Here is a 13,488-nt window from a genome sequence, read left to right on the forward strand (position 1 = left end):
GCGAGGGTCCGGACATCAAAGGGCGCCAGACCTATAACTAGGGCAGCCCCGGAGCAGGAAGGCAGTTGTATCCTGGAGTCGAGAGACACCGAGAGAACTCAGCCTTGACGGACTACTGGCGCTGCCATAGCCTGCCTTGTGAACTATCGTCCTGCCTGCTGGCGCTGCCGCAGCCTTCTGCAACATCCATCCTCGTCGGGACCTGCTGGCGCTGCCGCGGTCCGTTGTAACGACCATTTTCACCTGGACCTGCTGGCGCTGCCGCGGACCGTGTATCGACCATCTTCACTGGGACCTGCTGGCGCTGCCACGGCCCGTCCAAGCTAGAACACCGAGCTCGAGGATTGTGAGCTATCCACCATACCATCTCAACTACCAGACTGGTAACCAGACTGTCCCGCTACCCCCTTTTTCCCATCTTGAGAGGCTCGAATCGAGGGGACCCCTGAGTCCAGACCTCCTTGTACCATTTCATCGTACCTTAAGAAATTGCCTATAAAGAACGCTAAATCTTCTCCCTGTGTGGTGTCTGTCTGTGGGGGGGAAGTTATTTATCTGTACGATCGCTGGAGACGGCTCTCCCCGGAGACCTCTCCCCTTGTCCTCGGCCGACCCTCCCGGTCCGTCTAACACCACCCCTTTGACCCACCTCTCCCAAGTAGGCCGAACCAGGCGCGCACACCCTGAGATACACTACGAACAGAGTGACACCACACGTATTCTTTATAGGACGATAGGTTCTTTTATCGATGATTTCAAGGGATCTTTATGATCCAAGATGCAAGCAGTACAGCAGTGACACAACGTACCACAAATCAGTCGTGGGGAATGGGGGTAGCGGGACAGTCTTTCAAGATAGTGTCTCTGCGAAATACCCTGCGGAAAGCTCACAATCCTCGAGCTGGAGGGTGTCGTGTCTCTGGGCGATCTCTTACCGAGTCGTCCTCAAGGGGAGCGCCGCGAGTCTCTCAGCAGGCACAGGTGGTCGGAGTTCGGGAGCCGCGATTCCGTCAGCAGGGCTCAGATTGTTCAATAGCTGGGGGCCGCGAGTCACTCAGCAGGCCTAGGTGGTTCAGTGTTCGGGAGCCGCGACCTCGTCCGCAGGGCTCAGATGGTTCAATAGCAAGAGGCCGCGAGTCACTCAGCAGGCCCAGGTGACTTCAGCATTCAGGAGCCGCGACAGCGTCTGCAGGCTCGGATGGTTCCAGGTCTTCTCTGCACTCGTTTCTCCGGCACCCCTTGTTATACTCCGCTGGTTCTTTGAAGTCCGGAGTGCTCGCAGAGGGGGGACTGGGGTGACGGAGGGGGTTCGGCGGGATTTCCTGCCGCTCACTTCCTTGGTCTTTTCAGGTGGGTCTGGGAGGGACCCCAGACGCTCGGCAGGGGAGGCGCCTGCTCCCCAGGGGCCTGGTGGCCGATCGAGTCCTCCCGGGGAAGGCGACCCGAGGTGTGACTGGGCTGGCACCTCTGGGTCTGGCTCGAGGGTTCCCGCTCCCTCGGTTGTACATGCGTGGTAGGGTGTTGAGTCTGTCAGGCCTCTGGCCGGCCCGCGGATCGGGGGTGGCTGGGGAGGCCGGAGTCAGAGATGTTGTGTCTTGAGGGTGGTTGCAGGTTGGCTGGATGATGAAGAGGGCAACGCCGTGAGGCCGGTCTCACAGTGCCTCAGAGCTCCTGCACCCCTGGTGCTTCTCTGAGCTGCCAGTAGCTTCAGCACTTCTGGGAAAGCCCAGCATTCTTAACACTCTCCGAAGCCTCAGAGCTCTCAAAGCCCTCTGTAGTCTCAGCGTTCCTCAGAGCTTCCTGTAGCCTTGACACTCCAAGGACCACTACAGCCTCAGAGCTCCTCAAAGCACTCCGGCCACTTCCCTTCAGTGCTCCAAAGCCTCTCCACCCTCAGCGTCCCTTGCAGTCTCTGTGCTCCTCAGAGCCCCTGCAGCCTCTGTTCTCCTCAGAGCCTCCTGCAGACTCTGTGCTCCTCAGAGCCCCCTGCAGCCTCTGTGCTCCTCAAAACCCCCCTGCAGCCTCTGTGCTCCTCGGAGCCCCCTGCAGCCTCTGTGCTCCTCGGAGCCCCCTGCAGCCTCTGTGCTCCTCGGAGCCCCCTGCAGCCTCTGTGGTCCTCAGAGCCCCCTGCAGCCTCTGTGGTCCTCAGAGCCCCCTGCAGCCTCAGTGCTCCTCAGAGCCCCCTGCAGCCTCCGTGCTCCTCAGAGCCCCCTGCAGCCTCTGTTCTCCTCAGATCGCCCTGCAGTCTCTGTGCTCCTCAGAGCCACCTGCAGTCTCTGTGCTCCTCAGAGCCACCTGCAGCCTCTGTTCTCCTCAGAGCCCCTTGCAGCTTCTGTGCTCCTCAGAGCCCCCTGCAGCCTCTGTGCTTCTCAGAGCCCCCTGCAGCCTCTGTTCTCCTCAGTCAGAGCCCCATGCAGTCTCTGTGCTCCTCAGAGCCCCCTGCAACCTCTGTGCTCCTCAGAGCCCCCTGCAGCCTCTGTTCTCCTCAGAGTCCCCTGCAGCCTTTGTGCTTCTCAGAGCCCCCTGAAGCCTCTGTTCTCCTCAGAGCCCCTTGCAGTCTCTGTGCTCCTCAGAGCCCCCTGCAGCCTCTGTGCTACTCAGAGCCCCCTGCAGCCTCTGTGCTACTCAGAGCCCCCTGCAGCCTCTGTGCTACTCCGAGCCCCCTGCAGCCTCTGTGCTACTCAGTCAGAGCCCCATGCAGTCTCTGTACTCCTCAGAGCCCCCTGCAGCCTCTGTGCTCCTCAGAGCCCCTTGCAGTCTCTGTGCTCCTCAGAGCCCCCTGCAGCCTCTGTGCTCCTCAGATCCCCTGCAGCCTCTGTGCTCCTCAGAGCCCCCTGCAGCCTCTGTGCTCCTCAGAGCCCCCTGCAGCCTCTGTGCTCCTCAGAGCCCCCTGCAGCCTCTGTGCTCCTCAGAGCCCCCTGCAGCCTCTGTGCTATTCAGAGCCCCCTGCAGCCTCTGTGCTCCTCAGAGCCCCCTGCAGCCTCTGTTCTCCTCAGAGCCCCCTGCAGCCTCTGTTCTTCTCAGAGCCCCCTGCAGCCTCTGTTCTCCTCAGAGCCCCTGCAGTCTCGGTGCTCCTCAGAGCTACCTGCAGCCTCTGTGCTCCTCAGAGCCACCTGCAGCCTCTGTTCTCCTCAGAGCCCCTTGCAGCTTCAGTGCTCCTCAGAGCCCCCTGCAGCCTCTGTGCTCCTCAGAGCCCCCTGCAGCCTCTGTTCTCCTCCGTCAGAGCCCCATGCAGTCTCTGTGCTCCTCAGAGCCCCCTGCAACCTCTGTGCTCCTCAGAGCCCCCTGCAGCCTCTGTTCTCCTCAGAGTCCCCTGCAGCCTCTGTGCTTCTCAGAGCCCCCTGCAGCCTTTGTGCTTCTCAGAGCCCCCTGCAGCCTCTGTTCTCCTCAGAGCCCCTTGCAGTCTCTGTGCTCCTCAGAGACCCCTGCAGCCTCTGTGCTACTCAGAGCCCCCTGCAGCCTCTGTGCTACTCAGAGCCCCCTGCAGCCTCTGTGCTACTCAGTCAGAGCCCCATGCAGTCTCTGTACTCCTCAGAGCCCCCTGCAGCCTCTGTGCTCCTCAGAGCCCCCTGCAGCCTCTGTTCTCCTCAGAGCCCCTTGCAGCCTCTGTGCTCCTCAGAGCCCCCTGCAGCCTCTGTGCTCCTCAGAGCCCCCTGCAGCCTCTGTGCTCCTCAGAGCCCCCTGCAGCCTCTGTGCTCCTCAGAGCCCCCTGCAGCCTCTGTGCTCCTCAGAGCCTCCTGCAGCCTCTGTGCTCCTCGGAGCCCCCTGCAGCCTCTGTGCTCCTCGGAGCCCCCTGCAGCATCTGTGCTCCTCGGAGCCCCCTGCAGCCTCTGTGCTCCTCAGAGCCCCCTGCAGCTTCTGTGCTCCTCAGAGCCCCCTGCAGCCTCTGTGCTCCTCAGAGCCCCCTGCAGCCTCTGTGCTCCTCAGAGCCCCCTGCAGCCTCTGTGCTCCTCAGAGCCCCCTGTAGCCTCTGTGCTCCTCAGAGCCCCCTGCAGACTCTGTGCTCCTCAGAGCCCCCTGCAACCTCTGTGCTCCTCAGAGCCCCCTGCAGCCTCTGTGCTCCTCAGAGCCCCCTGCAGCCTATGTGCTCCTCGGAGCCCCCTGCAGCCTATGTGCTCCTCGGAGCCCCCTGCAGCATCTGTGCTCCTCGGAGCCCACTGCAGCCTCTGTGCTCCTCGTGCCCCCTGCAGACTCTGTGCTCCTCCTAGCCCCCTGCAGATTCTGTGCTCCTCAGAGCCCCCTGCAGCCTCTGTGCTTCTCAGAGCCCCCTGCAGCCTTTGTGCTTCTCAGAGCCCCCTGCAGCCTCTGTTCTCCTCAGAGCCCCTTGCAGTCTCTGTGCTCCTCAGAGCCCCCTGCAGCCTCTGTGCTACTCAGAGCCCCCTGCAGCCTCTGTGCTACTCAGAGCCCCATGCAGCCTCTGTGCTCCTCAGAGCCCCCTGCAGCCTCTGCTCTCCTCAGAGCCCCTTGCAGTCTCTGTGCTCCTCAGAGCCCCCTGCAGCCTCTGTGATCCTCAGAGCCCCCTGCAGCCTCTGTGATCCTCAGAGCCCCCTGCAGCCTCTGTGCTCCTCGGAGCCCCCTGCAGCCTCTGTGCTCCTCGGAGCCCCCTGCAGCCTCTGTGCTCCTCCTAGCCCCCTGCAGCTTCTGTGCTCCTCAGAGCCCCCTGCAGCCTCTGTGCTTCTCAGAGCCCCCTGCAGCCTCTGTGCTTCTCAGAGCCCCCTGCAGCCTCTGTGTTCCTCAGAGTCCCTTGCAGTCTCTGTGCTCCTCAGAGCCCCCTGCAGCCTCTGTGCTCCTCAGAGCCCCCTGCAGCCTCTGTGCTCCTCAGAGCCCCCTGCAGCCTCTGTGCTCCTCAGAGCCCCCTGCAGCCTCTGTGCATCCTCAGAGCCCCCTGCAGCCTCTGTGCTCCTCAGAGCCCCCTGCAGCCTCTGTGCTCCTCAGAGCCTCCTGCAGCCTCTGTGCTCCTCGGAGCCCCCTGCAGCCTCTGTGCACCTCGGTGCCCCCTGCAGACTCTGTGCACCTCCTAGCCCCCTGCAGCTTCTGTGCTCCTCAGAGCCCCTTGCAGCCTCTGTGCTCCTCAGAGCCCCTTGGAGTCTCTGTGCTTCTCAGAGCCCCCTGCAGCCTCTGTTCTCCTCAGAGCCCCCTGCAGTCTCTGTTCTCCTCAGAGCCCCCTGCAATCTCTGGGCTCCTCAAAGCCACCTGCAGCCTCTGTTCTCCTCAGAGCCCCTAGCAGCCTCTGTGCACCTCAGAGCCCCCCGCAGCCTCTGTGCTCCTCAGAGCCCCCTGCAGCCTCTGTGCTCCTCAGTCAGAGCCCCATGCAGTCTCTGTGCTCGTCAGAGCCCCCTGCAGCCTCTGTGCTTCTCAGAGTCCCCTGCAGCCTCTGTTCTCCTCAGAGCCCCTTGCAGTCTCTGTGCTCCACCGAGCCCCCTGCAGCCTCTGTGCTCCTCAGCGCCCCCTGCAGCCTCTCTGCTCCTCAGATCCCCCTGCAGCCTCTGTGCTCCTCAGAGCCCCCTGCAGCCTCTGTGCTCCTCAGCGCCCCCTGCAGCCTCTCTGCTCCTCAGATCCCCCTGCAGCCTCTGTGCTCCTCAGTCAGAGCCCCATGCAGTCTCTGTGCTCGTCAGAGCCCCCTGCAGCCTCTGTTCTCCTCAGAGCCCCCTGCAGCCTCTGTGCTCCTCAGAACCCCCTGCAGCCTCTGTGCTCCTCAGAGCCCCCTGCAGCCTCTGTGCTCCTCAGAGCCCCCTGCAGCCTCTGTGCTCCTCAGAACCCCCTGCAACCTATGTGCTCCTCAGAGCCCCCTGCAGCCTCTGTGCTTCTCAGCGCCCCCGAAGTCTCAGCCTCAGAGCCCTGTAAACAGTGTCACTCTGAACCGTCTGTAGCCTCATGGCCCATCTGAATCAGGTGCAGTCTCTGGGTTCGGAGTTCCTGTAGCCCGATTGCTCATGTGAGCTCTCTATAGTCTCAGCATTTCTGTCAATGCTCAGCAGCCTGTGTCCCTCTGAATAACCTGTGACCTCTGTTCCTCTGAGTTACCGCTTGCCTCAATGTTCCTCCAAGAGACCTGAAGTCGTAGTGCCTCTCAGCTCAATGGGGCCTCACTGCAACCCATCCTCTTGTTGCCCCTCTATCCCTCTGAATGACCTGCAGCCTCAGTGTTCCTGAAGCTCCCCTAGCCTCAATGCTCTTCTGAGCCGCAGGTGCTGTCTCTTAGCTTCTGAAAACTACTCAGCGTCAACACTTCTGCAACCCCTGCTGTCTCAGTGCGCCTCCGTGCCCCTTACAATCTCATCAAACCTCCGAGCCTCTTCTAGTCTCAGGACCCTTTGAACCCATGCAGCCTCAGTGCTGCTCTTGGAGTATTAACACCCTTTGGCATCCCTGCAGCCTTAGCGCCCATCAGGGCCCCCTACAGCCTCAGCACCTTTTGAACCCCCTGCAGCCTCAGCATCCCTCACGACACTTCCATCCTCAGCATTAGCCCTAGCAGCCACACCATCCTCCTGAATGCCCTGCAGCCTCATTGCCTCTAGAGACTTCTGTACTCTTGAGCACCCATAGCCCCAGCATCTCCTGCAGGGTGAGCACCTTTTGGACCCCCCTGAATCCCATACATTCCTTGTGACCCTTCGATCCCCAGCCACTCTTTGAGCCTCAGCAGCTACACCGTCCTGCAGCCTCTTTGCCTCTAGGGTTCATGGCCCCAGCATCTTCTGCAATCTCAGCACCCTTCTGAAACACCTACAGCCTCAGTGGTCTTCAGCATCGTCTGTAGCCTTGGTGCCCCTCTGTAGGCCCGGTGCTCTGAGATCCCTACAGTCTCACTTCTACCTGCAACCTTTGTGCTCCTTTAGTCCCTGGACCCAGTGTGTGTTTCTACTCCTCCAGCCCTGTGTGCAGCTTAGGAGTAGGATGTAGGTTTACTTTTAGTGGAACACATTCTGGTGGAACACAAGGCGGAACCGAAGACCTGATGATTGACTGAGAACAGGGAACTTAGTAATTACTATTTTATTATTGCGTAGTGTTTTAGGTCTGGTTTGACAGCACAGCTATCTGCAGTTCTTACTTGATCAACAAAAGGGGCTTTCAGGAGGACCATTGTGGGAGGGTCTTTAGCTCCACCTACAAGACAACTACCTTGAGTACAACATTTTATTGGCCAGACGTTGTGTGATTCCCCTGAATAAAGAGTGCTATTATTGCACTTTTTGGCTTGTGAGAATGTTTTAACTCAAATCAGCAGATGTGTGTTGCCAATGACTGTCTAAACTATTCAACGCTTAGAAATCTTGGGATTTTTTTTAGAGAGTGGTCAAGGCTTTTAAATGGGTATCTCCTGGTGGAATTGTGTATTAATGAGGTTGGTGCAGAGATTGCTGTTTTTACACATCCAGAGCATCTACTAAATGGTTTAATTTTGGTGGTGGTCATTTTAAGTTCTGTTATTGCTACACTTGCCAGTCTAGGTGCTGAAAATGAAGGAGCATGTGCAGAGGTCCTATGGGGCATATAAACAAGGCAGATTACTGACAGATGAGGAACCATTGATCACTTTTTAAGCAAACATTTACTCTAATTCTGAGCTGGTGTTGCAAGACTGAAAGGTTACAAGGTGCTAAGAGCAGACGGAGCAAATAAAAGAAAGGACTGGCTGGTAGCCGTGTTCAGGAGCGCACTTCAAATGATACTACTTGTCTTAGATGCTTTTTAAACTGGTGGAACTCTCAAGTTTCAAGATTATTGTTTCAGCCTCTATTTAACTTACAGGGACCTTTCTTTATCAGCCACTTGATGTGGATGAGAATTTTACCAAAAGTTAGTGACCGCGTTTGCACCATTACTTTCATCAGTGGCCAACTTACTACTCTTTGGAAATTAAAATGTGGTTATATTGTCTTCATGGTGTGCAAACAGGAAAGTTGATGGAAAGCTGCACTACTTTTACAATTTGTGAATTTCCATGCACATGACAATGGGCACACGTTAAATTAAATATACTGACAAGTTGATGAAGCCTAACATGAACCGGTCACCACCTGGTGAGTTTTGGGGAAATTGAGGATCCAGCCGGTTAATAAATCATCAAAGGAGACAGTTTTGGGAAGATCATGTGCTTTTGAAGATCATAGCGGAATCTCTGAAACAAGTCCTAGATCAGATGCTTATTGTTGCAGACAAGGACAATGAATCAAGAATTTGAAGCATGGGCCACTAACTACTCAGATGGTGAGATTATGGTTGAACCCTGGTGCAAAACACCAGAAAATCAAGAGTGGCTTGATTTAATAATCTGGGGAAGAGGGCAATGCAAGCCTCATGTGACCCATGCTCCTGCAAAGCACCTTATTCCACTGGTGATCAGGTGTTCAAGGTCGCAGGACCTCCCGGATGCCGCTACAGAGAGACCAAAAGGTTCGGCTGGCTTTACTGACAGTTCCAGAATTCAGATGTATAGATCGACACTTGCTGCTTCAGATCTTCACTCTTGACCTGCCAGTCTGGAAGGTGACATCGGAATTTCAAATGTGGTCCAGTTGAACTTACCATGAAAATGTAGTGGACTGAATTAATACTACAGGTCACCTGTAACTATAGAAGAGTGGGAGGGTTCTTAATATTAGGAGATCATGAGCACTCCCTAATATACCTAGACAAGATAATAGGACCGCCCAAGGATGCTTGATCTAGCAGTTGTGTGAAAATCAATCCCTAATTAAATATTAGAGGATGGGTTTCCCTTTTCAATGATGTGAGACCCTCACCCACCTTTATCATTGCGTCCGCTCCCCACTCAGGGTCCTTTGTCAATATACTCTGGGCGGGCTCTAAAACAGGAGGTTTTATGAGGAGATGTATGATAATAGAATCAATCCCCTGTCATGGTTGCTATTCTTAATATCTAGACCATTTAAATCCTATTTTCATGGGTTTCATGGTAAGCAGGTGGATCCCCTTGAATAATTTGTTATAATTACCTACTGATAGTAAATAATGTTTTACTATGGTCAGGTTAAAAACTATGTAAGAAAAAAGGAGTGATTATCACCCTCATTGTCAAAATACTTCAGCTGTAAAAAGAAGCCCAACCTTCGTCTACCATCGCTGGTCTGGTAGTAAGAACTCGTATTTCAGGAGGAGGACCCTGAGTTGTAATATTCTTTGCATTGTAGTGACTCCTGTTGAAAATGTGGTGAAAATGTACCTGCTTTGTAACGGCGGACTGAAGTGACTGAGTTTAGTAGTTGTGTGGTAATTCTCATGTGTGGTTGCTGACGGAGCCCTTTACATATCTGCCTAGAACCTCATTCTGCTCTTATACAGTACTATAGATTTAGGATTACAGATTCCACCATGATACACCTAGGTAGATACCTTAACTGTATGGGCATCAATAACATAATGTAACCAGACACTCCAACACTGGATATTTGAATCATAAGTAAAGTTTTTACATCCTCCCCATCATATGCCAATTGCAGCCATCATATGTGAAAGTAAAATTAATCTCCCATATTCTCAGGTAGATACTCCATCCATGCCCAGCAATGCAATTACACACCTGAGCAGCAACACGTCATGTGTTAGCACCACATGAGTTGCAAGATGATCTTTCATATTTTCCAAAGAATAATGTAAGGGTCCAGCTAAGTCCACATAATAAGACATGATGGAAGTAGTAATCTTTGGCAGGGAAACCCTGCTCTGGGGCTCCACCTGCTGGCCTGCCACACTCAAACCCACATCCCTCCATGCAAAGAACCTCAGAACAGTAAACGACAACCAACTCATCATTACCGGCCAAGTGAATGCAGACTCCACTCCTGCTTCCACACACTAAAGATGCACAAGAAGATCTTCAAATTGTTCCCCACTAACACTTGCAAAACTCACACCTAAGCCCTCATCATCAGCAAGCTGGACTACGGCAATGCTCTCTATGCCGGAATCAACTCTCAACTGACCAGAAGACTCCAGACCATACAGAACTCGACAGCCAGACTCATCTGCAGCCTCCGACCCCGCACCTTAAAGAGCTCCACTGGCTCCCAATCCACAAACGAACACTCTTCAGACTCCTCACGCACACATAGAAAGCCTGTTTGCCCCACATGGTTGTATGATGGTGCAACGCATGCCTGAACAATGCATGCCTGAACAACGCATACTTGTACCACGCGTCTCTACCACAACTGCGTCTTTAGCATGCATGCCTTTACAACACATGCCTTTACCATGCAGTTTCGTGTTAAAGACATCATGGGTAAAGGGACATGCGGGCTAAAGATCATACCCCTGCCCCCTGCCCTGTAAACTGTCCCTTTTCCCCCTTCCCTGCCCAATAAAAATTAAACCCAGACCCCAAAAATAACCCGACCCCAGCCCCCCCACCTAAGCACTAAACTACCCTGACCCTGCCTTGTAAACTGTCCCTTCTCCCCCTGCCCTGAACCCTAAACATTAAGCCCATGCCCCAAAACCTACCCCAACTCCCCCTGTTTGACCCCTAAAAGCTATCCCCTACTTCCCTAAACTACCCCGACCCTACTCCCTGCACTGTAAACTAACCTTTTTCCGCCTGCCTCGAGCCCTAACAATTAACAATTAACCCCATGCCCCAAAAACGATCTCAACCCCAGCACCCCTGCCCTAAGCCCGAAAAAATTGTTTCCTACCTCTGTGAAGTACCCCAGCTCAGCCACCCCCACCCGCTCTGATGTCTAAAACTGTCTACTGCCCTGAGCCCTAAAAACTATCCCCTAATCCCTAAACTACCCTGACCTGTAAACTGTCCCTTCTGCCCGGCCCTGGGCCATAAAAATTAAGGCTGCGCCCCAAAAACTATCCCGACCCCAGCCCCCGTGGCCTATCCCCTACATCTCTATATTACCCAGACACTGCTCCTTACCCTGTAAACAGTCCTTTTTCACCCGCACTTAGCTCAAAATACTGTCCCCACCCTAAAAACTACCCCAACCCCCCGAGTCCTAAAACCTACCCCATCCCTGAAAAACTACCCTTTCTACCTCCTAAGACCAAGCCCTAGCCCCACTTACCTCACCGTGTCCTTTCTGATTCCTGATAGTCCTTCCTCTTCCTGTCTTTCCCTTCCTGTGCCTCTGCTCGGGAACTAGACAGCGCATTGCCATAATCACATATATACGTTGTTAAGGCACACGCGTGGTTAAGGCAAGCGTGGTACAGCTTGCGGGGAAATAGTATGCATGGCTCAGCCCGCGTTGTTAAGGATGTTTCCCACACCAGATACCTCAACAACTGCTTAAACTTCCACAAACCTACCAAAAACCTCTGCTCAGTCAGGCTCTTACACACATCCTCTGCATATGCAGAACAAGATCCAGTGGTGGTGCCCTCTGCTGCCTCACTCCTAAAACCTGGAATGATCGGCCCCTGCACATCAGAGCTGCCGCGTCAGCTCTTCAATTCCTAAAGAAACTGAAGACCTGGCTCTTCACACAGCCCTGGCTTGGCCCACACATCTTCTGCTTCAGGGCCAGGATACCCGTGCAGGTGCATTGTGCGCAATACAAACACTCAAAACATAACATCTCTTGCTAGACACTGTCATGTCACATTTTACGGCCTCCTGTCTGATATTATCTTTATATGTCCCCGTGCTCCCATCACATTCATGCAGTATAAAACGCACAGTGGAAGAGCCTTGGGAAAGAATGTGAGAGCTCAGGAGAAGGTGCTGAGGCTGCACTGGCCCTGTGGGTTTAGCATTGCTGGGGTGAGTGAGGGCATGGGGGGATGAGAGCAGGAGTCAAGCGCGGAGGCACAGAAAGCGGACACTGACTCTGCATGCACACACACCGTGGCACAGGAGAAGTGTCCTTTAGAAGCTGGCATGTGTGTTCATTTATGCGAAGAGTTAATGTGCTGTAGGCATACTAGAAGTGTTCATGCAGAACACAAGAATTATGTGATAATTGGTCAGTGGCATTAAAGTTTGCAAAACATATACAGTTGTGACAAATGTTACGTTTCCGAATGTGATTTAAAATAAATTGCTGTAAAATTGCCCACAAATGACCGGGAAAGGAACCCAAACTTCTTAAAAATGAATATACTTTTAAATGATGTGCAGTTTTGGCAAGTTTTAACCTCACAACTTGCATCAACATGCTTTATTTGGCGCAAAAAATCATTGGTTAACGTCATACTGCACAGTTTGTGTCCCACGGCGGGGAGAGGGGAGGGGCGCGGGGCATAGAGGGGAGGGTCACATGGTGTAGATTATGCCTTCTTGTAGATACAGTGGTTGTGATACTTGTCTGACCAATTAGCTCTTCTGTAAGAATGGAATACTGTGGTGACCTCTCACCTGTTCCATTTTCGGTAATTGTTGCTTCAATAGTTAGGCTGTCCTGTAGGCCCCGCTGGCTAAGCTGGAACGGCTTCAGGTCGACTGTTACATTGAGTGAACCATCAGGTTTTAACTGTAAAGAAAATACATTGATGAAATACTGATCGAGCAAAGAGGGAGTTCAAGAAAGTAAACACGTGGCAGAAGCGTATATTTTTTCCCTTTGATAGCATTATAAGAAAGTGCTTTTATTTTTTTCTTACTGGTACATATAGAAAGTGCAATTATAGCGAGAAAACGAGAAAAAACGAAAATTACAACTTTAGATGCATAGGCAAATAAATAAATAGGAATTGGATAAGAGCACCCAGCAGCATTGATAACCACCTGTCAAACACTGAATCAACGTAAAAGTTGGGAAAATAATGAATATATATCGAGCTGAAAACGATTAGGTTAGGCACAGCACCCGTTTAGTATTATTCTATACTCCATATGTTAGACAATGGTTTACGTAGCTGTTATAGCCTCAAACTCTTTCCCATTGTCCCATTAGTAATAACTAAGTGAAATAACGATCTAAAAGGGTATCTGTTGGACTTGGCCCCTTTGACATACACTGCACCCTGGGCCTCCCACAGGGGTGTCCTACATGCAAGAAAAGGGAAGATTATGGCCTTGGCAAGTGGGTGTACTTGCCACGTCGACATGCAGTTCAAACTGTGCACACACATTGCAGTGGCAGGTCTGAGATACATTTACAGGCTACTCATGCGGGTGTCACAATCAGTGCTGCAAGTCCACTAGCAGCATTTGACTTACAGGCCCTGGCACACTCCGTGCACTTTACTAGGGACTTACCAGTAAATCAAATATGCCAATCATCGAAACCCCAATCCATAAACACAATTTACCCAGAGAGCATATGCACTTTAGCACTAATCAGCAGTGGTAATGTGCTTAGAGTCCTATAGCCAACAACAACAGGTCAGGAAAACAATAGGAGGAAGAGCAAACATTTTGGTGATAACCCAGCAAATAGGGCCAAGTCCAACGCAACTCCCTTCTAGCCTAAAGCCAGGGTAGACCAATCCATACCTCAATGTGCTTCCCTGCTTGGGGCGATAGAACATGGAACCTGGCCCACAACAGCAGGGATCTATTCTCGT

The 13,488-nt window shown here is 53.3% G+C and overlaps 1 protein-coding gene across 4 annotated transcripts in view; it reads right to left on the minus strand.

Annotated features, from left to right (window-relative positions):
• LOC146812898 (ovostatin-like) overlaps positions 1 to 13,488 on the minus strand; it is a 388,701-nt gene that overhangs the window by 301,065 nt on the left and 74,148 nt on the right. For all 4 annotated transcript variants that reach the window (XM_085619969.1, XM_085619967.1, XM_085619968.1 and 1 more), the window contains exon 9: positions 12,338 to 12,452. In XM_085619969.1, the coding sequence (XP_085476095.1) occupies positions 12,338 to 12,452 (115 nt within the window). The remainder of the gene's footprint in view (positions 1 to 12,337; positions 12,453 to 13,488) is intronic.

Source organism: Triturus cristatus, chromosome 7 (assembly GCF_964204655.1).
Source record: "Triturus cristatus chromosome 7, aTriCri1.1, whole genome shotgun sequence".
NCBI lineage: Eukaryota > Metazoa > Chordata > Amphibia > Caudata > Salamandridae > Triturus > Triturus cristatus.